The sequence below is a fragment of the Oryzias melastigma genome, linkage group LG10 (assembly GCF_002922805.2).
Source record: "Oryzias melastigma strain HK-1 linkage group LG10, ASM292280v2, whole genome shotgun sequence".
Taxonomy (NCBI): Eukaryota; Metazoa; Chordata; class Actinopteri; order Beloniformes; family Adrianichthyidae; genus Oryzias; species Oryzias melastigma.
The window spans coordinates 21,907,685-21,934,440 of NC_050521.1; the positions used below are offsets into that span (position 1 = coordinate 21,907,685).

General features: G+C 37.7%; 2 protein-coding genes across 3 annotated transcripts in view; one reads left to right on the forward strand and one right to left on the reverse strand.

Moving 5' to 3' along the window:
- Window positions 1-1,530: 1,530 nt before the first annotated feature.
- Window positions 1,531-19,096, forward strand: LOC112153752 (endothelin receptor type B). Of its 2 annotated transcripts, XM_024284144.2 has the most exons (9): window positions 1,531-2,442; window positions 3,272-3,373; window positions 11,097-11,542; window positions 12,333-12,445; window positions 12,536-12,740; window positions 17,452-17,601; window positions 17,676-17,809; window positions 17,905-18,013; window positions 18,093-18,233. In XM_024284144.2, exons 3-9 carry the CDS (start codon window positions 11,156-11,158, stop codon window positions 18,231-18,233), a joined length of 1,239 nt encoding a protein of 412 aa, XP_024139912.1. In that variant the 5' UTR covers window positions 1,531-2,442; window positions 3,272-3,373; window positions 11,097-11,155. The 2 variants fall into 2 exon arrangements, with proteins under 2 accessions (XP_024139912.1, XP_024139911.1); XM_024284143.2 differs by lacking the exon at window positions 3,272-3,373 and having other exon boundaries at window positions 1,541-2,442; window positions 18,093-19,096.
- A 5,226-nt stretch (window positions 19,097-24,322) lies between these two features.
- Window positions 24,323-26,756, reverse strand: part of polr1d (RNA polymerase I and III subunit D) — a 7,679-nt gene continuing 5,245 nt past the window's right edge. The window contains exon 5 of the mRNA XM_024284141.2: window positions 24,323-24,547. Coding sequence (XP_024139909.1) covers window positions 24,500-24,547 — 48 coding nt within the window. The 3' untranslated portion in view covers window positions 24,323-24,499. The remainder of the gene's footprint in view (window positions 24,548-26,756) is intronic.

A 26,756-nucleotide genomic window follows, 5' to 3' on the forward strand; every position in this document is an offset into this window, starting at 1 on the left:
TCTTGCAACTTATACTCTGGAAAATACGGTAATTGTGACGTAGAAAATACTCTGGGCACCAGGTCCCATTATGATGCATTCACAAATAGATGAATACAGTAGATCCATATACGTCTTCGATTTCCTCAGCTCAGAACTGGATCTGGCTAGCTCCAATATAGCCTGACATTGTTGTTGCACTAGTAATGTTGGGTTAAGTTTAGGGCCTATAAGCTAGCATGTTAAACAGATGGATGATGGGAAGTAGGAGCAAGCTCACTCCACGGAAAGAGTTCAACTCAGAGATTAACTTCTAATGAACTATTGTTGCTCTTTACAGAAGCTACAAGTACAACAAGTTTTTGGTTTTGGCTAAAAAAAAATTAAAAATTAAAGAAAAAAAAATTTCATAATTAAAAAAACACTTGGAACGCTTTAAAAATACATCAAAAGATGATTGGAATGTGACAAAACTTAATTTTGAGGTTTAAAAGTGTTTTTTAGGATGTATTCAGACTGGACACATTTGGTTCGCTTAAAGTGAACCTGAAATTGTTTCCCTCAATATCAAGAACTTTGTGTTCAGAGTGGAACAACTGAACCAAAATGGCCACCGTAGCCGGTCCTAAGCGGACAAACATGGATCAATCTTGTCCAAAGTCCTTCACTACTCACTAGTGCTAGTGCCATTTTATAATGCCATCCAAATCTACAATTCCAAAATTGAGTGCACTAGAAATTTCCCAAAGTCTATGCAAAAAACCAGTGTGCATCCATGCTTAATACATTAGCGAATATGGACCACAATGCATTGCGGTCAAACAATTTTTGCATCTCTCCCCTGTACCAAAGTAGCAATGAAAGAGTTGAACAGATGTTCAAAATTTATCACCAAAATAAAAAGTTTGAACCAGTGAACTGTAGTAAAACTTCCATTGTTCTTCCATTGGCCAATGACTGACGAGATCTTTAGTCACATGTGTTTTTTTAGACTTTAGTTTAAAACAGACACCAGTCTGAATACAGAACAAATGCAAGGTTCAGGACTCAATCTGGACGAATGGACTTTTCCAGTCTTAAGACACCCTTAAATTTGATTAACTTCAGTTTGTAGCTCAGATGTTTGTATCTAAGCAATGTTCAAAACAACAAATATTTTTTATAAATTCCAAACAAAAAAAAATCCTACAAAAAACAAAAAATATATATCTTTAAATGTGATTTTAATTTTTCACAGACCCTAAAAAAAGTTCATTTTTTCCAGAAAAACTATCTGAAATCATGTTATTTAAATAGCTGGTTTTTTATATACATATATTTATATTAAAAGCAGGATCTTTTTTTAATATCATAACAGAAAAGTGATCCTGGAGTGCTCAAATTCGTTACTTTTTTAAGGTAATACAGAGAAAAAGAACATTTATAAGCAGTCAGGAACAAAAGTGCATCAAACTTTGAATAGAGCAGAAAGACAAAAACACATCCCTTTCCCTGTCCTCACACACACACTGCCCATGCAGGTGCAGAGCCACATATAATAGTGATAATGTCTGCTAATGGCATAATATGAGACTGTGCTAATGGCAGTAATGATGCACCAGGAATAGTCACCTCCTAAAATAGAGCAGGGGATGGGTGCCATCAAATTAACTCCATGTAAAGGTCCTTTGTTTGTGGTGTGCATGTTGGTGCTTGTGCAGATCGGTGTCTGTGTGAGCATGAGGGGTCGGAGATCCTTTATCGAGCTCGCAAAGTACTCAGGAAAACAAGATTGTGCCCAAATCTGTTATGAAGCTGAGAAATGTTAGTTTGTTTTTGTTGTAATTTCAGTATCAAGTGAGGGAATGAGCAACTTATGATTCTTTTCTTTGTTTTTTGTTGTTAACTGTAGGCAGTTACTTGAAAAAAAAAATAACAAAAGTTTTATATTTACAGCAAAAGCTACTTTTTTTGGTGTTTTCTCATTTAATAAAATAAAATGGTAAAATAATGTAATAACAATTATCAAAGAGTCAAAACACAGCTACATTCCACTTTGTAAATGTAAGTTTGCATGCAGCGAGGCTCATTATAAACCAAAATCTGTTAATAATTTTTTTTTTTTTTTTTTTTTTTTTATCATAACATGAAGAACATGAGTTTCAGAGGAAGGCTTCCTTGGAAGTCTTGCATCCCAGCCGCGGGACGCTGGGAATGTCTGGGATGTGATTGGTCGCTCGTGCAGCCTCCTGGATGGCGCATATAAAAGCCCAAATCCAGCGGAGGCTGCGGAGCTCAGTCCGAGCGGAGCCGCTGCTGCGCGCACCGTCCAATTTACCCGCGGGAGCGCGCATAAATCAACAGCGAAGAAATAAATAAACAAATAATCAAAAAAAAAAAAAAAAGAAAAACGCGTGGGATTGGAGGAATTTTACTGGATTATTTCTAATTTATCTTGAAAACGCATTTCCACATCGCAGCTCGGTAAGTGCCAAACAGACGTTTAATTAAAAATAATCTATTATAAATAAGAAATTGCATCTAATTTGTTAAATTTGATTTCGATTTTTAAAAGCAAAAAAGAAGTTTGCAGTTTTCTGGTTTTGCTCAATTGACCTGCATGCTGGATAGAATAGAATAGAATAGAATAGAATAGAACTTTATTAATCTTACAGAGGAGAAATTTACTAAAAAAAATGTGTGCAAGATATGTAAAGATAATTAAGTAAACTTTAAATTGACAGCATTTGTGGTGCTTTCTCGTTTAAAATATAAACCAGGATTGTAAAATTACAATCTTTTTTTAAATAAAACATTATCTCAGAGTAAAAAAACATAAAATAATAATAAATAAATAGAGATGTTTTTTTGTTGTTGCCTCATTATAAACCCAAATCAATTAATAATTTAATTTTTCTAACCAAAATATGCCTGAAAAGCCAATATTGTGTGAATTTCTATTTAAATATAGATTTCCATGGCAGGCTTTGATCTCTTTTTGTGCCCTTTCAGTAATCCAACTGACTTTATTTTTCAAACAGGTGTGCAAAAATGACTTATAAGTAAACAAAAGTAGCTAACACAAATGCAACAATTTGCAAAGGTAATAAATTAAGAAAAATAGCCAATTCTTCAAGAAAATTTTAGAAAAATTGAATTAATTAATGCTAATTAACCAAAATGTTACCATTAAATTTAAACCAGATTTAATCATCTTAAACAGAAATAAAAACCTTTTTACAAATTGAATACATAGCATAAATCTGAGTTATCTGCTACGTTTGACCCCTTCCCCCTTCTTCTCTGCCTTCAGGTTGTCCTCATGACTTCTCCTCTGTCAGGCGTTGAACCTCTCTCTTTCCGCTCAGCCTTTCCTGTGCATTCCTCCTATTGTTCTTCAGAACAGCTGCAGCAGGTCCGTTTTCTCAATCTTGGCCGTTTGTTTCTTCCTTTCCTTTTTTTTTTTTTTTTTCCTCCACAATTTCCTCACCTGCTGTATACTTCCTGTTCCAAAAAAACCAAGCGTCCGCTTCGTGCACTTTCTCTCAGAGGACTTTTCTTTGCTGTTGTGGAACAAGTGGAGCCATCAGAGCGAAAGGTCAGACGTGGTTTCTAAATGGAAATCTATTAGATTAAGAGGATCAGCCCATTTCAAACTGGTCTCCAATTAAATCAGACAGACCTGCTCTAACATAACGTAATGAGCTGCCATGCACTGCAGCACAAAGGCGCCTTTCACATGACAGAGATGTATGTGGATCATGGCCAAATTTTTCAAAACTGATTTCTTGTGATAAGTGTGTGAGTTCATCCATGTGATTGTGTGCTTTTTGTGAGTCTAAAGGAAGATCTGGTGATCTGAGAAAAAAAAAAACAGCAATGAAAGGTCCTTTTTGTTATTAATATTATTATTATTTAAGAAGACATATTAAGCTAATTTTCAAGCTAAAGCAATTTCCTAATGTTCTAAAAAGAGATGTTTATGCAGAGACACCCTCCTTCAGCTTTTGTGTGTTTTCACAGCAGCAGCTGGTTTTATGGTTGGACTGAACTCTTCCACGCTTTCAGTTCTTTCTTAGTAGTTTGGTGAAACACAAACAAGAACACAAAGAGCGAGAATGCTCCCTACAAAGCGGACTCTGCAGATGTTGAAGTGTAGCGGTCTTTGAATGTGGTGAAACTGAGTTTTAAATCCAACTTCTGAGGTCTTTTTTGTTTGTTCCCTCGCTAAGTTTGCAAGAAACTATTAGAAAAAGTGGAAGCAATCCGCTTCCAAATGTGAAAGTCTGGTTTTATTGACCAAACATCAGATTTAAGATGTGGTTTTGCAGAACCCTTCAAATGAGCTAGATTTTAGATGCACAAAGCTAACAGTTATAGGGTTTCTGGTTTTGTTTTAAGCACCGGTCCTATCTTAGTTGGGTATCATTCCAAATATTGTAAGCCAATACTGGTCCCAGATTGCCCTTTTCATCCATTTTAAGCATTTTTTTAAATAATCTAAAAAAATGTTGATTTTATTTTGATAATCTACTCTTTGACTGGCTCATCTCCTAAAGACCCACTCTTTGTCTTTTGATCTATTTTTTAAAGCGTTCCCAGTGGGTTTTTTGGTTGTGGTTAAGCTGGTTTTAGCCAAAATCTAAAACCTTGTGTGGTTTTTGCAGAGCGGCAATGGTTCAAAATAAATTTGCCTCAGAGTTGTGGGTAGTAGGACTGTTCATGCAGAGTAAGACCACCCCATCCTATCATCCATCTGTTCACATGCTCTCCTGCTAGCTTTCCTGGTCACAACTCCAGCCTACTGGTGCAACGAAAGTCGCAAACATTATTGAAGCTGTCCAGCCATACAATTACGAGCCAGATGTCACATGGATCAAATTGTTCGCAAATAAATACATCCGAATTTAGCTTGTGGCTCATTACAAATAGGGTCTTTCAGACTGCATGTTTTGTCTGCTCCTAATTCACAATGATTTGAATATACAAGAAACAAGAAAATGTTAAAATCTCAATTTTTAGTTGAGTAGGTCTTCAAATAAGCAGCAATTGCGCTTAGTTTTATTGAAGCCGTTCTAACTGGTTAAATGAGCTGCAGATAAGCATCACATGAACCAAGAATGCTGTATTTACCAGCTCACAGATTCTATTAAGTAAAGTGAAAGGAAAATTATTCTTATGGTACTTTATCATACTGGAATGTAAAAATTGTGTACTTGATTTCCAGACCTGGTCCCATCTCAAGCTGAAGCTGAGCAGAAACAAAACAAAAAAGGTCAATTTAAAAACACCTTCAGTCACCCCAATCTTAAAAAGGGCGTCACACAGAATCTGAATCTAAAAACCTACACAAAAAAATAGTCTTAATTCGGGATGGGTGATATATCAGTGCCAGTATTGGTATCGGCCAACATTTGCATAATTTGATATTATCGGCATCGGTCAAATATCAAAAATATACGCCATCGATGTTTCTCTTTCACTATGAACGGTGGTCACATCAAGAGAAGCACTCTATTTAGCACAGTCTTGCTCCCCCCTCCCATCCCACTGGGGTAGGGGTCCGATCTTGCTGGCTGTTCAAGTGTTGCAACACATTTTCACTCCCAACTCGTGATATATCAACATGTGGTTTGGACCCCCTCTGCGTCACTTTTTGATGTTTGGGATGACCCACACTGGTCATTTTTTAACCACATCCGGGCGTCACATGACATAAAGTGGCTAGCTATGTTAAAAACATACCTAGCAGTCCGCTAGCAATTGGGCTGAAAGCTCATATCGCTAGCTACTGTATGTTTTTAACATATCTAGCTAACATAGCTATCGGTCCGTTAGCTAGGTTTTTAACTTAGGTTTGGTTTCAACATAACTAAGCCTTTAGCCCAAATCTAAAAGCTAATTAAAGACAAACAAAAATACATTTTTGAAAATATATACCGTATTAATATTTTAATAGTTTCTATTTTGGATGCATGTTTGTACTGTTCTTGGCAATGTGACGGTGGTTGAATTTCTAATAAATAAAGAAAAATAAATAAATCTTTAACATTGTGTTATTCTAGACCCGGGATAGTCAACTGGCGGCCCCCTCGTTCAACACGGCCCTCAAAAATTTTAAGATGCTGTTTCCTCTACTATAGAACTAGTTTCAAACTACAATTATATAGTTCGCCAGTAGGTGGCGCTCAAAAACAATCTGCGGGAGGTGGTCTTCAGTGAAGAAGACAGGTAAATAAATAATTAAATTATTTAAAACAGAACCCTTTTCCCTATCTCAGTTATGGAGGTGTGCAGTCCTATGCAGCCTTCTGGTGGTGATGAAAGAAAATTGTGGCCCTCCCCATTATTAAAGCTCTTAGAGACACTTAAAAATCGGGATTGGCAAGTATCGGTCACAGTTGCAGGAAAAATATCGGTTATTTGTATCAGCCAGAAAAAATTCTATCGGTCTATCCATATTCTAAATTAGGTACAAAAAACAATAACACAAATTTTAAAGCCTTAAATAATGTAAGCAATTTAAAACACTCTTACGTATTTTTTCCTTAAGAACATAATGAACAGAAACTTTCTTATGAAAACCACCAGGACTAACTCCTTCACTGTAAAATAAAGATCAAGTCACATGATGAATGATGGCCCTTTAGGTCAAGTGCTGGATTGTCTTCTGTTTTTTGACACACTTTATTTATTCCGACTGATTTTTTTTCTGAGTTCTCAAATGTAGGTCAGGCTGAATGGGGTTTGCCCCAGCTGAACTAAAAAGACTGGCCTGATTCATTTCACACACTAACTTCTATGTCTACAGATACAAGAAGCTACAGATTTTATTCTTTTTTTTATTAAGTTGTAGATCTGACTAAACAGGCTGTTCTGGCATAAAGTTAGAACTTTGAACTCCTAAAAAAATTCAACTTTTTGAATAAAAAAATCGAACTGGTTTTCATTTCCCCTCATGTACAGTTCTGGTTGGGCACAAATGTGCAAATGACTCAACTTTTGAAAGCACAAAACCTCAGAGAGGACCACTGAAGTTGTAAACCATTGAGCTGCTCTGTAATCCATCAAGCCAGAAGGATGTTGTAATTTCTCAAGCACACAAAGTGCATAAAGCTTTGACTTTACTATTGGTCCATTTCTGAATGATTGAAATGTTTATAGGAAAGCCTAACCCTACATACTTCTTTGAGATGTTTTATCTAAAGAAAGTTAAGCAGCGATCGCTTGAGAATTCCATGGAGATGGAGAGGAAAAATAGTTCTGACTTTGGGACTGTGATTCTGCTGCCAAAAAAAGCACGCTCGAATGCAAATGTGTTCAAAAGCATGTCCCTTTAGGGCGATGAATGCTGCATTTCTGTCTTATAGTACTTCTTCTTGGTGATCGCAGCTAAAGGTTTGTACATCCAGAGTCAACATCTGTGTGGCCGCGTTTGAACGCTCTCCTCTCTCGATGGAAATTGCCATCCTCGTCAATTGGCCCATTTATCCCAAGATGCCTTGGGCCTTTCTTAGAGATACACGTGATACTTGAGAGGCTAAGAGCCAAGCTTTGTCTGCAAAAGAAAGATCTCTGTCATACAAACTTGAACACAGAAACGCTGTTCTTCAGCCACCCTCAGTTATCTGAGGTCTGTTTGTCCTGCTTGGATATTTCTCCTTTTTTTAAAGACTCCCCAACCCCCAAACTTTAATTTTTCCCATTTTTTTAGCCCCTTCATCTAGTTAGGGGTCATGGGATGGGACACAAAGAGACATTCAACAGACACATTCAAACTTCCTCCTATGAGAATTTACAGTGCATGGAGCTTAGATGCTTACATGTCTTGTAACCATAAACATAACTGGTGTTCTTCACCCTCACCCGGTTCTTTAAGTTGTTTTACAGTTGATTTATGTCTGTTATGGTTGTTCAATCCTATAAAATTACTAAAAAGTGGAATTTTACTGAATTAGAAGCAAGTAGAAGCTACAAAAGTAACATTTTATATGTCAATATAAATACGCATGAAAACATTTTCCGGCCTTCAAACATGCTTTAATGTTCTTTTTCTATAAACTCAAAAACAAATAAATTATTTATTTTATGTATATTTTTATTTTTGTTTATGTTTTTGGAACAGTTTTTATGCTGTGCATGCATTTTTTTATAGTTTCTGAAAGTTAAAATGTGCTCTGAGTTTGCTCTGACTGATTATAGTGTGAATTCTTGACATTTTTACTTTATAAATAAATTGGGTGGATGTTTACTTGTTTGTTTACAAGGAACAAAAGCTGTTAGTTTAGCTGCAGAAAGCATGAATGAATGAATGAAATGGTTTATTTCAAGCAATCAGATCATAATACATAACATATCACTTAATGAATCACAAGTAGATCACTTGAAAGGGAGTGGGAGGAAGCGAACTTATATAATTCCACCCCGATTCGACCATACCATTTTCTCTACATGAATTATCAATATCCAGTTCAGGACTTAATATCAAATATTAGCTCCGTCAAATCAGCTTAAACGTTTTTCTCTGGGGCCATGTTCAACTCTCCTCGTGACCCGGAACCTTGAGGACGAGGATTTCAGAGAAAACATTCGTATTTAAAGCAGACTTGGATAATTTGGAGGATTCTGGACTAAATTGGTAGGAGTGACCCAAAATGTCACCGCTTTAAATTTGTTTACTTGAGGAAACCAAACTGCTCCCAAAAAACTTTCAAGTTTTTTGTGAACTTCTTTTTTAATTGCGAGCGATTTGAGCAGCTTAAACCATTACAACCACATTTTATGAATAAAGTTTGATTTATTTTCGATTTTTTCCAGCTACAGACATTTTTGTTTTGCTTGAACTTGTTTTTTTTTTTTTGTTTTTTTTTTCATCCACACCTTTCTCTTTGAGAACACACACTCCAGTGTAAATACCCCAGTGTGAACGTGCCCCAAAGTTTAATAGATGCTCCAGAACCCCACAAAAGCCACAGACTTAAAATACTTCTGCTTCAGTTCTGTGTAGATGTGCAAGAAAACATTCTTTTGTATTTTCTTGTGGATCTGAGCTGAACCTGATCCTGCTTCTAAGGTGGCCTGAACTTGATCAGAGTTGTCGGTTTCAGCTGAATGGAGGGACTTCCTTACAGCTGGCATTAGCTCACAGCTTGTGTGCTTTGATCACAGGTTGTGTGAAAACAGCCACATGTTGTAGGATCTACTGTATTTACAGAATTCCTTTTGTGTACTTGAACAAACACAAACTGTGTTACTTACTTCAGTCCAGAGTACAGAAGTGAACATGTATGATAACAGTAATGTAGAAATACTAGAATTAGGTCACATGGGCTGCAAAAAGCTTTCCAGCTACAGAGAAGGAAAGACGTTCTGGACAGATCAAAGATTTGAAGAAGGAAAAAAAAGTGATGCAATCCAGCACGATTCAAGCTGCTCGTTTTCCAGTCCTTTATCTTAAAACGTCTGTTCAAAAAAAAAACCAAAAACAGATGTAGTGAATGTATAATATTTCTGTTTGATGCACAGGACTAAACAAACTGAAAGGACATGGAGTAGGAGAACTTCTTTCTTTGGATGCTCCCTATTTATGCTTTAAAGACCCCTTCTGATGAAAATTGTATTTTTAACATATTTTTGTGGCACTTTTCTCATGATAGAGAACATATTTCAGTTTAAAATTCCATTTCTGTGTACTTTTTTATTCAAATCATTGTGGAATATGTGGGAAAAAGCTTGGAGTTTTTATGCACAAACTACAATCGGCTTTGCTCCATTCTGATGCATCCACTTGTAGACAAATGGATCCATAAACCTCTTCATTGTCAAAAATTGGAATATGGTTCATAACTATACAGCTGGATTGCTCCAATATTGCTCGCCATTTTTGTTACATCTGTAATGTTAGGTTGGGGGTGTAAACAGATGGATGATGGGAAGGGGGCAATTTGTGCCCACAGTTCCGCCCATGACTCAGAGAAATTTTTAGTAAACTTCTGCAGAAACTGAAACTGAAACTACATTTTTGGGGGGTTTTAGCTAATTGATTATAATAATAATTAAAAGACCACTGGAAAGACTTTTACAATAGATCAGAGTATTATCAGAGTAGGACTTAAATCTGACTAAAATGTTTTCAATCTTTCTATTTTAATTAACAGATTTAAGTATTCTGCTAGAGAACGTGAACCTTTAATTTTCCTTCACCCTCAAATTTTTTCTAAATATCTTTGTAACTTTCTGCACTCTCCTTTTAAACCAAAATAAACTCCAAATGCTTTCAATTTTTCTATCAAAATTTGCAAAATGACACCGGAACATTTCTGACTACCATCAGTTTTTCTAAAGCTAAACATCTTTTAATAGTTACTGTAAAGCTACGTTCAGTTGGAGTGGCCAAAATATCGATACTGCAACATATCACAAAGTTTAGTCCTGTGATTGATTCTCCTGGATCTTGCTCCAGTCTTTGTGTTTTACAGCTTTATTCCAAAATATGAAAGGCTTTGTGTTTTACATATCTGGACGAGCAAAAATCACAATTATTACATTCTCCTCCATGATCAATTTTCAAATGGTTGGCACTTCCACATCTGAGTCCCTGAAGCTCATAAATAATTAAATAAATATCGTCATGTCTGCATTTAAAATCGATACATGTATCGCCAAATGAAATATCAGGATGTATCGCCATGTAAACCCCTAGTATTTATAGACTTTCCGCTGCATTAGCCGCTGGTACGTGCGTTGCCGTAGATTCACAGTCAGAGCATCCATGAGATTGGCAGTAGTATTGACCCTTCAGGTCTATAGCTACAAGCTTTCAAAGAACAGGAAGAAAACTTACAAATTTTGGGCAAAGAACTAACATGATTAAAAAATAATAATAATATTTTCATCCAATCCTACTTTCAGTTAATTTTGAAAATCATTTTTTTCATCTCTGGTGATTTAAACTCAGGAGAAAAAGTATTAACAAATCAAGTCTTTTATTTTGAAAAAAAAGACTACAAACTGCTTTAAAAGTGCATGTATAAATAAAAAAATTGGCATTTCATCTTTTAAATCTAAAGACGTTTCAATAAAAATGTTTTCAAAAGTTCAGTAATAATTTTGCAATTATGAATCCGTTTTCTCTGCAGGACTGATAAACATACCCTCCACTTCAGACCAGAAGCAACACCATCCTGTAAGCGTGAGGATGAGGGCCAGTGTGCTGCTGTGCGTCTTCATGGTCATGGAGGTCGGAGCCTCCCGCTTAGTCCGCGACTCCCAGAGTGGGCCCGAAGCTTTAGAAGTCTCAGAGACCAATTCCTCAGTCCAGCTTCCGCTCCCCCAGCCTGGTCGCCCGAGGGGCCCCTTCCCCCCCATGTGCGTCAAGCCTACGGAAATTAAGGACGCCTTTAAGTATGTGAACACCATCATCTCCTGCCTGATCTTTGTGGTGGGCATCATTGGCAACTCCACGCTGCTGAGGATCATTTACAGGAACAAGTGTATGAGGAACGGACCCAATGTGTTGATTGGCAGTTTGGCTCTTGGAGATTTGCTTTATATCATCATCGCCATCCCAATAAACGTCTATAAGGTAACTTTGAAGATGTCCGTTTGTCTATTATCATCCGTTTTTTTTCAGGTCTGTTGATCTTGCTTTTTTATGCATGAATTCCAATTTGATTTTTTACTAGATGATCTTAATTCTTAAGGTAGAAATGCAGGTTGTACCACAAATACATCAACAAAATATTCACACAAACATGTATGTAATCAAAACCAAATGTGAATGCAGACTGAATATCTGGTACATCCAACATAATAATTTACAGAAGAGCTCAAGAGTCATGAAAACATCCGTGGGTTTGGGAACATGTATAGAAAATTGGTCCTAATGTAACCACATCCTGGACTCGCTCCGATATTTAAGAGCTTCATTTTCCAAAAGTGACATGATATTCTTTGATGTGATACAGTCAAGTTCGTGAAGGAATGTTGTGAAGCAATTCCAAAGAACAGTCAAGCTGATTTTTTTTTTTTCGGCGTTTGTTAAATACCCTGAATGGGATTTTTTTTTGTATAGTCTCAAGATGTGTTTTTATTTAGTGTATAGAACTATGAGCTATATGGGACCCCCTATCCTCACTCCAAAATAATAAAATTTGATGTTTTATATCATTATTTTTTTACTTATTCCCCTTCAGAAAAATATATCATCAGCGAAGAGAATTGCTCTGTTGATTTTGGCAAATACAACATTGATTTTGACAGACATAAGATAGAAAGACCTTTAAGTGAACCTCATAGAGGTCTTCCTGCATGACTGATACTTACTGTCTCTTATCTCAACCATCATTTGCATTTTTCTTTGCTGTAATTCGTAGTTAATAGCTGAAGACTGGCCATTCGGTGTGTATATTTGTAAGCTGATGCCGTTCATCCAGAAAGCCTCCGTGGGAATCACCGTCCTCAGCCTGTGTGCGCTCAGCATTGACCGGTGAGGTCACGTGCACACTCAAACTGCTGACACATGAGCTCCAAAAACAGCAGTCCCGACGTGATTTGTGTTTGCATCCTGTTTCTGTAGCTACCACGCAGTGACTTCATGGAGCCGGGTGAAGGGGATGGGGATTCCTCTGTGGAAAGCGGTGGAAGTGACACTGATTTGGCTGGTTGCCGTGGTGCTGGCGGTTCCAGAAGCGCTGGCGTTTGACATGATGGAGATGCCCTACAGAGGAAACAAGCTGCGCATTTGCCTGTTGCACCCAGAGCAGCCAACCAGCTTTATGAAGGTAAGGGCATGATGTTATGTCTGTTTTATTATTACTTTTGAACAATTTTCTAAATAATTGCCCACAACTTCATCTAAAAGGTTTTGAATTTGTTGAAATATCATTGAATTCAAGGTACAGAGAAGAACTTTTAGGGTCAGAGTATGTCTCCTCAAAAGGGTTGTCAGGATTCTTAGACAGTTCTGCACACAGGATGAACACATCTCTCATCAAGTCAATGAATGTGAGGATTATACTTTCAATTCCATGGTAACTGGATGGTGAGGTGTTTCAATGATGAGGAACTGAAGAGTTTCATTGTCTATCTGAAGTTGAACTGGTTCGGTGATGGCCATACTTAAAGTAATGGTGTGATCATTCATGGCTTAGACTCCTAGTACAGATGATAGAAGATATTTTTGTCGACTGAGTTTCTTAACTTATCTTTTTTGCAATAAATTGCTGTTATTGCTAGAGTCAATGAAAGCCTCCCTCCCACACTTGATGGTGTTTTTGTCATCTTGAAAGGAAGATAAATGCACACCTTCCTCTCATGTGTTGAGCCGACTCTTGAGAAGCTGTAAGGAGAACTTAAAGCACGGATTTCCCTTACATACTTGATTATTGTGACAAAATGATATCCAAAAGCAAACAATCCACAGGGAGATGCATAATTTGGATCTATGAGATGGTCTGGTTCTGATAGCATAATCCAACAAAACCAACAATCCACTGAGAAATTCTGTAAAGCAATCTGGTAATGTATCCAATGAAGCAAAGGGTGCAGAGACTGGGTTGGAGGGCAGAAACATGGTTGAAAAACAACTTGAAGGAAGGCTGGAAGTGTGATAGAGACCAAAAGAACCTTTGATAAAACGAGACCAAAGCAAACGGCATGCGGGTAATTAATACTTGGGAACAAGAAAGGGTAAAGGACTGGGAGGCAAACCTCGGAACCTGATTGTCACATTAGGAGCTAAATGCCAATTTCTGCATCTAACACCACTTAATTTCAGTCCTTTTACCAGCGCTGGATGAGAATATCCCCTTTAAATATCAACTTTTGATATGTTGACTGTATCCAATGAGCTTACATCCACAAAAGCCTTAGTCCTAACTGCCCTAACGTGTGGATACCGGCTGTCTCCTAGCTAGCAGGGCCAGATGGGCCCCAGATGGTTAGAAAAAGTGGGCCCCAATTGGGTTTTTCTGTAGTTACCATGGTGGCCTCATCTGTATTTGCCCACATTGGTTTAAGTGGGCACTCAGTGGGCTGGCTCATATGCTAGTCAGTCGCCCGGTGAACAGCGCAGCAAGTGCCGCCGCCCAGGGGCCGGCAGAGTGAGGTAGCACCACCACCAGGGGCCGGCATAGCTACCATGGTCACCACCTGGGCTGCCAGTCCTTGGGCACCACCTAAGCCAATGTGGGCAAGTACAGGAGGGGCCACAACAGAAACTGCGGACAAACCCAAGTGGAGCCCACCTTTTCTGCCCACTTTTAAATCATATGGGGTCCACTTGAGCTCGCTAGCTGGGATGTGGGTGAAAAATTAGCAAACCTGTACGGGACACACTGGTGGCCCATCAAAATATTAAGTTTGTAAACCAGTTGATGAGCCCGTATAGAAAAAACATACATGTGCATTTTTTCTACGGGCATGCTGCAGGCGACAAGTTGCAGCTGACACTTATAAAACACACAAAGGTAAATAAGGGTGACATGCAGGTGTGTTGTATATTATTTTCATTTTTTATGCCTCCCTAGTCCTACAGATTGTGCAAAGAGCCCATAAATTCTATTCGATTCATTTTCAGCTAGCCTCAAGTGAACTAAAGGGCACACTTGTGCTCCCCTTAAGTTGCACCCAATGAGAACTGGACTGAGTGACCCCCTCCCCCCTCACATTCCAAACAGGAAGTACCCAAAAAGCCAAAATCCTATAGACTTCTGCAGAGAAATAAACGTTTACTGTCCAGTCGTTCTCTTGCTATGCTAGCATTTTTTTGCTAATCCTATTTTTTTCCTAATATATTTGCTTCAGCTCTGTTGGCTCAATAAAAGTAGATGGCCTCGCGTCACACGTTCTAAGTATTTGAATCACAGATTCTCCTGAGCCCGCTTTCATTGGAAGGGGTGTTCTAATATGCTCACGACTGATTGGAGAAAGTGGTTGCCATGGAAATAGACTAAGACTAACACTGACTTATCACAGCTTATTGAGGACATCTGGTTCCAACATGGCTGTGGACATATTGTGGAAAAATAGCAAATTAATTGATTTAATTTGGTTGGTACTGGAAGAAAGCTATTGTCAATGTATGATGTCACACTCACTCAGTCCAGTTTTCTATATAAAACCTATGGATTCCCCTTGAACTGACTGCTTCTCTGTACGACTTTCTATGGGCTGGACAACCCAAACTATGATGCACTATACCTTTAATACAATTTTCTCCTCGAGACTGATGGTGATGTGATAAAAATGTCTCACTAAGACTTTGGGCTTCATTCTTCTCATAAATGTCCTCTGAGATTCCTCTTACTTCATTCATTACAAAAGTGCTGCAATTCACGTGCAACAAATAAGACTTCAAGCTCTGTAAAAAGAGGAGTTGTTAAACAAAATATGCGATAAGGATGAAGAAATGCACTCGGCCATTTGTGCTAAGATAAGAGCTAAATTAATGGTCTCCAGAGCCCGACGTTCCAAGAGGAGCTGAACTTTTTCTTTGAATAAGGATCCGAGCAGCTGTTGCTTGGCAGATTGTAGTTAGCATGTATCGATTTCCTGAACACATGTGTTAAAAATTATCTGACATGTTCACTTAGATCAAACTGTTTGGGCTAAGTCAGGAAGGAAGAGGCTTTGGACGGTTTTCATTGTGCACCTGGTGTTACTTTCAAGTACAAATGACAAAAGAGTGGTTCACATCAAAGCGAAGAGCCTGGACAACGTTAATGGGATGAATATTTTGTCTAATCAAAATCTCTTTTTGTCTTTGCCAAAATTTAATTAACAGATTTAAAAAGATATTTTGGAATGGAGAGCTGCATGCAAATCATCCTAATGTGACATTCTCTCATGATATTCATGGCACATTCCGGAATCTGCTCAGGGAGATGGAAAAATATTTGAAACATGTGACCTTTCAAGACAGGAGATATCAGGTTAAACGCTAAACATAACACTCCACTGAAATTTTAGCATAATATCATCTCAAAAGAAAAATAATTCACCATGAGACGTGATGATTAGATTAAGGAAACGTCTTCCAAATTCCTTTCAGTTTTTGCCTTTTCCTTTTGGAGAAATTAAAAAAACGAAAGGAAAACCTTTTAAGAAACTTCTTAATATTGATCCAGGATTTTTATTTCAAGTTTTCCTCCAAGTTTTTTTGACAAAAAAGACCATTGAGTCATGTAGGAAGTGATATTTCATTAAGGATCTTTAAAAAAGTGCCTTTGGCTTTGAAATAATTGACGTCTTTCATTTATAATCCAATACAAAGTCTTTCAGTGTAATGAGTGCAATTCAATATCCCGTTGAAGGCACATTTACACGAGGGATGTTTGGTCTGGAACAAACTTTGCTTCGTCTGATGCTTCGTTTGGCAGGTTGAAAAGCACATATGATGTGATAAAAGATGGACAAAAACTTGGAGTGTGTCTAAATTCTCAAAAAAAAAAAAAAAAAAGAAGAAACCCCTAATATGGCTTTTCTTTGGCAAATATCAAGCATTGAGGAAAGAGGAGATTGGAGACCTTTAAGAGGAAATAGAAAATGGAGTTATGGTTTCACTAAACTACACGATATCCCATTCATCCATTTTTTTGCATCCCTTTCAGGGTCACTGGGCTGCCACATTCCAACCTGGCAACGTTTGATACATCCTGGACAGGTCGCCCAGCCTGTTTCAGGGCACATCATATCCCTCTATAATGAAACTACAAATGTACAAAATACGGTGTACAAAAAGGACCATAAAAGCTTTGTCAACGACACAAAATACATGCCATAGAACAAAAAGGGTAAAAAGAACAAAGTAGGGGCTGCATGGTGGTCTAGTGGTTGGTGCTCTCAAATGAAAAGGTCCTGGTTCAACTCCCAATTGGGTCCGTTCATGTTCTCCTTGTCCATGTGTGCGTTTCCTCCGGTTTTCTATTATAGTCCATGCCCCAAAGATTTACTGATGATTTTAAATTGTCCTGAGGTGTAAACATGAGTGTGTGTGATTGTGTAAACCACCTTCACTCAACAACAGGCATTCAGCAGGTTTGTAAGATGGACGGATGGATAGATGAATGAATGGATCAATGAATGAATGGATGGATGGCAAATCAGTTCAATAAATTCAGTTTTGTTGGTTAATTTTGACTTTAAATATACATTTTGCTTCACTTTTTATGTTGAAACCATACAAAACTGTTGGATTGGATTATCGAATGGTGTTTCTTCTGCTAAGCCTCCTTTCCTTGTTGATTTGTGTCGTTTTATTTCAAACTTTCTTCAAAAGAGGAATTCAGAAAAACTATTGGACTCTGGAATTTTACGTTTTTTTCCTGTCTTCAAAGAAGCAGCAACTGCAAGATGTTATCTAGACAGTTTGGTACAAAAGTGGAATCTGAAAACAAAGCAAATAGAGTTTTTGTCTAAATTATATCCTACATTTTCCTGGTCAGAATGTTAAGGAAGCTGTTTTTTTTCACACTTTTCCTTTTCTATTTTTAGTTTTACCGGGAAGCCAAAGATTGGTGGCTGTTTGGCTTCTATTTCTGCCTCCCCCTGGCCTGTACGGGAATCTTCTACACACTCATGACCTGTGAGATGCTCAGTCGCAAAAAGGGCATGCGCATCGCCCTCAACGACCACATGAAGCAGGTTTGTAGTTCAGAGCTCTGCTCATCCCTCCGTCTGACAGAAACACTGAAGAAGATCTTTTATTTATGATTCAGAGGAGAGAAGTGGCGAAGACGGTGTTCTGCCTGGTGCTGATTTTTGCATTCTGCTGGCTGCCCCTTCATCTCAGTCGAATTCTGAAGAAAACAGTCTACGATGAGAACGACCCCAACCGCTGTGAGCTGCTCAGGTACGTTTGCGGCGAAAGCCTAATGAGATCCCATTGTTCTTGATAATTTGACTTCCTGTAGTCTTTACTGTAAACTCTGCTCTGTTCCCTGCCAGCTTCCTGCTAATGATGGATTACATTGGCATCAACATGGCCTCTCTAAACTCCTGCATTAACCCAATTGCCCTCTACTTTGTCAGCCAGAAGTTTAAAAACTGTTTCCAGGTAAGAAATTCCCGTTTGGTATTATAGAATAACCTGTTCTTTGGTTGGTTTCAAGAAAGCATGTGTTGCTGTGTTGTAGTCCTGCCTGTGCTGCTGGTGCTACAGAACCTCCCCTCTGGATGAGCGGGGCTCAGGAGGACGCTGGAAGGGCTCCTGCCAAGTGAACGGCCTGGACCGCACCAGCTCGCGCTCCAGTCAGAAATACACCAGCTCATCCTAAGCCTACTTGGACAATCGATCCATCAAAGCAACTTTTCTGTCAGCTTCCGACACAGAGAGGCAGCGGTGTCACCAAACAGACCAACAATCAGGGTAAACAGGGCGGAAACAGACGATTCACCTCAGAAGAACCGACTCTGAGATCAACCCAGCATGTAAAAAGTAACAGGAATGTTCCTGTTCAGGCTGCAATGCAAAAACTACATAAAAGTGACACTTTATAATTGTGTTAATACTCTAAAACAGAGGTCTGTGTGGACCTTACAGCTCCAAGATGACCAGGAAAGCCAATAATTGTAAATACTCTTAAACCACTTGTAAATGTTTGTGTACAGTATGATGTAGACTGTAAACTTTTACTCTTTTTTCAAGCACCAATCAGTAGCCACTACCTGCTGAAGCTTCAATACCTCATGATGGAGATGGTGGTCTCTAAACCGGAACATCCGAGATCGGTTTCTGAGTCTTTGACAGTGAGCTGCATGTGGTCCTTCCTCCTCATTCATATACAGTCACTGTCACACACCTGTCCAACTGTTTGTTGATGGAAATTTCCAATCAGCCAATCACATTGCAATTCAGTGCTTTTAGGCGAGGAATGTTTCTAGTTCTGGAGGCAAAAGGGGGTCCAACCAGTTCTAGCAAGGTGTACCTGATAGAGTGGACAGTGAGTGTATATATGTCATGTGGACGGCTGCATGCTGGAGTCTTTTATTATATGAATCATTGCTTTAGGAAATGCAGGGGAAGCTTGTTTTCAGGATCACATATGAAGTCCTTACTCACAAAGTAGTATCTGGTATAGAGCAAAGAACAGCATCCAACATCAAGTATCTGCATGTGTTTTTTTTTTTTCTGTAGCTACATCAGATAGAGGTAATCCTACAAAAGTTTTCAATTATTTTTTTTGCCAAAATTGCCTCTAATTGCTGCTTGAGTACAACTTTTACTGAATGAGCCTTTTGAAAAGTTTGTGAAACGAAACTGTGCAGATGGATGATATATACATATATATATATATATATATATATATATATATATATATATATATATATATATATATACAGTATTTTGTGAGATTAGGATTCTTGAGAATCATTAAAGTCATGGGGGAGCAGCGTTTTCATGGACGGCTCTCATCTGCAGATGCTTTGGCGTCCTCTAAGGATACAGATGTCAGGTTAACTGGAGCGTGAAAGTCTGTCCGGGGTGAAGCTCCAGTCACGGCTGACGTCAGTGAAGAAACTTATCAGCCCCTCCATTACTTTACTGGATAAAGTACCCACTTAGATGTACAGATATCAATGATTTACAGTAAAGAAGTATTTGTTTTCAACAGATCAAAGTCTAGAAGACACTGCTGGCAGATATCGAGGTGGTCTATCCAAATGAGACAGAAAAAGACTACAAGTGGTAACAATTTCCAAAGGGTTTTGAAGAACATCTGAGACAATCTGATTTTTTTTTTTTCCTGTGAGGTCACAGCCACTGATACAGCTACCACATTAAAAAAAACCTTCACAAAATGTCTGCAAATATCCCTCAGATAAGCTATAATGTGAGCAGTTAAATAATTATGACTATATTCTTTGTTTTTGATGCCTGTGTTGATTTAAATGCATTTATACAGTAGTTATTTGTTCAGATTATACTACAATAAAAACTATTTTATAGCATTTCTCTTGTCATTTCTTTTTTTCAACCACTAAGATCTTCCATTTTTGACTTATATGTTAGAAATAATTAACATAGTAGAATAAAGTTGTATAAGAGTGAGAAAACAGTCAAACATTTAAGGAATAAACCTCAATATACTTATACTTATTATAATACAATGTTGACTAGCTAAAAGATGTAATTTTTACTTTTTTTTTTTAACCAAGTTTCCATTGCATTATAGTAAACACATTATTGGCTATTTTTTTGTTGTTGTTGCCATTTTTCTAAGTGGAAAGCTTTTTGCCTGATAAATTTGTGATTTTTTTAAAAAAGGAAAAAAGAACAAAGAAATATTAAAAACTTGAAATTTTATCTTAATTTTCTTAATACAAGTTCTCCAACATCAGAAGAATACTACAATGATATGTAAAAAAATAGTTTTCTACATTCCTGTTGGGCCTTTTTTGGACAGTCTGCATGAGAGATCCACTTCTGGTCCTGTAGACACTAAGAACCTGTGCGAGTCTATTAAAGAGGACTGCTCTGTATTCAATAGACTTACAGTAACTTTTGTTTTAAACTGGTTCTCTGGAGGTATGAACTTTATTTTGAAGTGAACAAAAGTTCACTGGTTTACAATCAGCCTGCTAAAGTTTAAACATAATGGACTCCATGTTTTTTGTTTGGATCTAAATGTCCCGGTCATCAAAAGAAAATGTCAAATATCTCGCTTTGTCCGCTTCAAACGTATTGTGTTGGACATGTGGCCGTTATCAGCCAAGGGGTCAATTCCAGGAGGGAGCTTTTCAGTCAATTTCCTGCCGATTAAAATCTTTTACACCGGCAAATGTTAGAAGATTCCTGAAGTTTGCCTTCGTCTCTGCTCAGCTGTTTCTCAAAAACAAGCATGGAAAGAAAGGAAGTTTCTCCTACAGGCGTACATTTCTGGCATCCATCGCCTGTGTTTCTGCTGATTTGCAGCCAAAGAGAAAAAAAAATGTTTTGATGTGAACTCCCACAGAGCTGAGGTCAGAGGCTTACAATTTTGTATTGATAACTTTATAATAAGAATCCAAAATAAGAAAATATGGAATGAAGTAAAAAGCTGCAAATCTATAGCATCAAATCAAATTGAAAGTCTCCTTTCAGCAATGCAGGAAACACTGTGAGGTGTCATCACTAATAAAACTTGTGAACTCAGACTTCAACACAAGGCTTTTCAGTGCCCGACATCTGCTGTAAGTAAACAGTTTCATAAGCCAGCACAATGCTGTTTTCCCTCCAGCTCCGTGTGGTTTTGAAAACTGTCAGTGTCCTGATTGTTTTTTCTTTTGCACACGTCTACCATCTTCAGACTGTTGCTTAAACATGCAGGAGTGAAGGCCGTCTGCTGGAGAAGGTCGCTGATGTTTTGGACTTAACACTAGCGAGCCCATGAGGTCAAATTTGGCCACTATTTTCTTTTTCTTTTCTATTTATTTATTTATTTACAATATTGTGTTACGTTTGATAGACTAGACTAGACTAGATTAGATTTTTTTGGGTCACTTGTAATTGCTGCTAAACAAAATAAAATACCGAAAGCAACAACAAAAACAAAAAAAAGTCAAATTATTGTTAAAAGCCCAGAAGAAATCTTTCCTTGGGTTCTCCAGGATTAAGCACCACCAAACAAAAAAAAAAAAAAAATTGATTGAATGCAATACGATTGCATTTTAAAAAGATACAAATAAATGACAAAACATTCTTGATTAATGCTAACATTTCATTATATGATAAAGAAAATATGAAAAGTCCCAAAAAGTAGCAACATTTGAGAGAAATAAAGCAAAAAATGAGATAAAAATAAACTTTATAATGCCCAGAAGGGTTCAAAAAATAGTTTTTATTGCAGAAAGCTTCAAAAGTAATTGTAAAATCCCTTTTATGAGAAATTTGGGGGCTTTTTAAAATTGAGTACAAGGAAAAAAAACTCAAATTTCTGAGTTAATAAAGATTTAAATGACCTTTTTTGGTTAAAAACATTCATAAATTCATATTTTCTGAGAAAATAAAACTGATTTAAATGGCGTATGGTAAATGGCGTATACTTGTATAGCGCTTTCTACCCTCCTTCGAGGGCCCAAAGCGCTTCACAGTCACAGACCCATTCACCCATTCACACACTCCTAGTGGCTCCGCTGCCGAACACTGGCGCCAACCTCCCACCAGAGGCAATTCGGGGTTCAGTGTCTTGCCCAAGGACACTTCGACACATGGGCGGGCAAGGCGGAGTCGAACCCGCTCACTTCTGATCAGGAGTCGACCGCCCTACCACTGCACCACGGCCGATTTAACTGATTATAAAAAGCCTGGAGAGCTCAAAAACCTTTTTCTGAGCTTCAATAGTTACTTTCCATAGCTTAATTTGCTCATTTTGGCTAAGAGATTCACTTCCTCAAGAAATCAAAGAATATACATATATACGTGTGTATTTATTAAAAATATATAAAATACAAATGAGAAAAAAACAGCCACCAAATTTGACCCCATGAGTTCCTCAGGCTTAAGCATTTTTCCTTCTTTTTTGGTGAGTAATACGGGCGTAAAACTATAACTACTCATCCAGTGAAAGCTGCAGGTTTTTGTACCAGAATGGTGGATAAAAACTAAATAAAAACTAAATAAAAGCAGAAGTTTTAATAGAAAAGACTCTGGAAAAGACTACCAACAACATGGGGTTCCAAAATATAAAAAGTTAATGCCTGTACTTTGTTTCCTTTTAAAAGTTAAGTAATGAACAATTAATGTTTCCTTTATTTTCTCTACTTGTGTTGCTTCGACAGTTAGCTCAGATCAGTAAAAGTGTGTGGTCACTGCGGTTTCTGCTCAGCACGTCAGGAATTTTAATATTTCTCTAATTCTAAAGTTTCCTGTGGGTTTTTATACATCACGACCTACATCCGATTCTCATTTTGACTTCAGAAATAATTCTTTAATAAAAACACGTCAGCATTTTTAACAGAATGAGGTGAAGGCATTGCCGTGTCAATTTTTATAAAATTCCAAAGGCGACAGTGAGTCGCAACGACTCCCTCTTCAAATTCTCTCCTCAGAAAATTTGTTGCAAAGCTTTTACCCACAGGGGAAAACTTGAGTTTTTATATTGGTATGCATTTAAAATATGCTGCACGTGTGCACATTCCTTTCCCACCAGAGGTTTTAATGTAAGTTCTCAAAGTGTTTGATTGGAGCAGGAAATAAGAACAAGGTTGTGTCTGAATTCCCACCCTAATCCCTAACTGCTAAAAAACTTTATAGTGCAGGACTATAAAGTGACCTGGAGCACCTCAGACACCACGCTCACTACTTTTTCTTTAAACGATAAGTATGATATTACTGTTTCACAAAGTGAAAATCTGATCAATACGAGCATTTTACGTCTACTTATGATTCCACTGTGTTCTGATAATGAACACATTGATGCTTTATTTAAAAATTACGTTTAAGCACATTTTGTTTTACAAAAAAATGTTCAAACACAATGCATTGTGGTCTAAATTCGCCAATATAGTGAGCATCAATGCACACTGGTTGTTTGCAAAGACTTCTGGGAAATTTCTAGGGCACTCGATTTTGGAATTGTAGATTTGGACACCAATACAAAATGGCAAACGACTATAAGTAGTGAAGGAATTCAGATTTAGCCCGTTTCAAATGACACCACTGAATGTATATGAGAACTGGACCGAGTGTGACATCATCTACAGAAGATATCTTACTTCCTGCTACAACCAAATAAATTCATTAATTTGCTTTTTTTTTTCATTTTTGCAATACGGACATGTTGGAGCCAAACATCAACGGTGAGCAGTGATTGGTCTGAGCTATTGTTTCTATGACAACCGATCAGGATTGAGCAGTAGTTCATGAGAAATTTGGCAATGAATTGTGGGCCCACCGGTAAATTTTCTACATCACAAATAAGATCTTTTTCAAACTCCATATTTTTATCTGCTGCTGATTCACAACAAATAAATATTCACAACTGCATTTTTCTTTATGCATGTCCTCCAACAGAAAAATGTGAAAGATATTTAAGAACCTATGGGTGACGTCAGAGATGTGACAATAAAAGTGAACGCCTTTAACCTCCTTAATCAACACTTCTCAGGCTGAAATCCCTCACACGGCATTCCTTGGATAACGAGGACGCTCCATCTTCCAGTTTCCTCACTCGTCGAGTGCAGCTTCGACAGACTGATGAGAGACATCGGCTACCTGGCAGATGGACGGCTTATGGCTTTGAACACCCCTCAGAATGCTGAAACATTAGTGGATGTGAAAATAAAATAATTCAGGGTCCAGCAGCCGAGTGAAGGCTGCTCCATAAACTCACGAGAACAGACGCCGTCTGAGAAGTTTCATGTTTTCAATTGAACACAGCAGCTCTACACATGCAAGGAATATAGCTTTATTATACATTATACTTCAACTAAACATCAACGGATGAAAAACAACTGTTTTGACATCTTTTTCTTGTTTTTTTTTTAATAAAATATAAAAAATAATCTAATTGAATCCATGTTTACAGTCCTTTGCTCCTCAGTCTTGTAGTAATGATGAAGGTCATTCCATCGGCGTCTCTTCTCTTTCTTTGTATTCATTAACTTTTGTCTGGAACAAAATAAGAATAAAAGTGAACATTAATAACCTGCATCCAAACAAGCATGGAGTGAAAACAACAAAACTCTTCAATTACCAGAAAATTCAAAATGTCAATGTTTCTATCTCGTGAATGAGGTGGAGAAACATAAATTCACGATTGCATCTTTTAATATCCAATCAATTAATTCTTAAATTGGTTTCTTCTCAATGTTTTTTGTTTGTTTGTTTGTGTAAATAAACCTGTACCAATGTAACTTTTTTTGGAGCTGAAATTATTTTTTAGGGCTTAACATAAACGATTTAGGTTTCCTGCAGTGACCAAAGACACAGATCCTTCAGGAGGGCGGCTGCTGCTGACAGCTGACACTGGAGGATGATTGATGATCACTCCGTGAAACACTCCGGCTCGCCAAACCTCAAAGCGGCGTTCCAGTATTGGTAGAAAGAAAGAAAGAATGACTAAAAGCCAAATCTGACAGCTGGACTGAGTGATATCATTCTTCAGCTGAAAACGAGGAAACACTTCTGTTTGCATTAGTGACGCGAGCGTGTTGCATCCTGCTCATTGACTCTATATGAGAACTGGACCGAGCGAGTGTGACATCACTAATAGAAAACGGCTGACTTCCAACTCCAATGAAGTTAAGTCGCCATTTTTTCTACAATGAACGCCTCCATGCTGATTGGTCAGTCTATAACTTGAATAACTTAAAGAAAAAAATATGGAAATATATTAACAAAAACATGTTATATGGCTGGCTTTTTGGAGCCAGTGGACACTTCCTGTTTGGTCACTGAGTCCAGTTCTCATATACAGTCAATGCTGTTCTTAAGGAGGAGATGAGATCTGTCTTTCTGTTTTAATCACACAAAAATATTGGTTGTTCCAAAGTATTCAGAGTTGGGGTGGAAGTCCCTCCTTAACCCGATCTTGACGATTTTTATTTCTTTAAACTCAACGGAGAAGCGATCCGGTTACACTCGCAGTGCACAGCATTGACACGGTGCTTTTGAGGACGTGTGGCGAGCACGAGGGATGTTGTACATGTGCACGACGGATCAGGCGAGCCTTCTGCGGTCTCACTGGAAGCGATTCTTAAGTGCGACCTACTTAAGTCTAGTGATAGCCAGCAACCTCATGGGACGGTGTGCACGTCAGAAACTTTGTTACAGTCACATCAGAAGAGATAAAGAGCAGAGACAATCTCTGGAATGTGATATTGACCTACAATAGTTGACTTAGTCACACGCTTAGACAGTCAGTACAGAAACATTCATGTTTTTTGTTTTTAACTCCAAAATTTTTTGATATACTACCAAACATAAAGGCAGAAATGGGGAAACTTTATTACTCGTGGGCCACAAGGGGCTCTCAAATTTGACAGAAGGCTCGACCAGGAGCTGATTTAAGGAGTGTTTTGGTAATTTAACTCATAAAACAAAGAAATAACACAAGATCTGAACAAAAACATGCCCTAATCTTGATTGAAAATGACTTTAAAGCAGAACATTTTGGATTTTTTATTTCAAAAATTGTGGTTTTTGTTCTCATTTTAGTGCCATTTTAACCAAATGGTTGATTTGATTGTTTTCATGTGGTGTTGGAATAATAGGAAATATTACTGTCCAACTTGGAAATCACAAATGAATATCAGAAAAACAACAAATATTCAGACACTACATGAATGCAGAATAACTTTATGTACCTGAACAAAGGTTGAATTTATACGTAGTGCTCCATCTATGGGGAGACACCTGAACTACAAATAAAATAAACATTTAATAGTTTAATGGGTCGCATATGGCCGTAGTTTGCCCACCCCTGCATAAAGGAGTTCTTGTGTAGCATCTGATAAACAAATATATAAATGCTAAGACACAGAGAGTTGCTTCTAGGACGGACAGTGAAATTTAAACCTGAACAATTCTACTACCTAAAACACAAGGTTGCTGGAGCCTATCCTAGCTGGATGAAGGCAGGGTACACCCTCCCACATGAAGCATAAATATGAAAGAAAAACATGATATATATATATAAATAAATGTGAGTCAGTAAGAGTCTGCATGACCCAACAACTGGATAACTAGATTAAAGTGTGTGTGCCGTCTAAACTTAAATAAATTCAAAGTGGTCACATGACTGTGACAGGAAATAATATCATCTTAGCCTTTAGGAGATCTCATATGTTAGGGGTGTTGCGGATCACAAAACTCACGG

Bases quoted from the DNA above. Each gene is read 5' to 3' on its own strand.
- LOC112153752 (XM_024284144.2), top strand. From the start codon at position 11,156: ATGAGGGCCAGTGTGCTGCTGTGCGTCTTCATGGTCATGGAGGTCGGA. The intron at 11,543-12,332 runs GTAACTTTGAAG...TGTAATTCGTAG, and splicing joins TCCCAATAAACGTCTATAAG to TTAATAGCTGAAGACTGGCC. The intron at 12,446-12,535 runs GTGAGGTCACGT...CTGTTTCTGTAG, and splicing joins TGTGCGCTCAGCATTGACCG to CTACCACGCAGTGACTTCAT.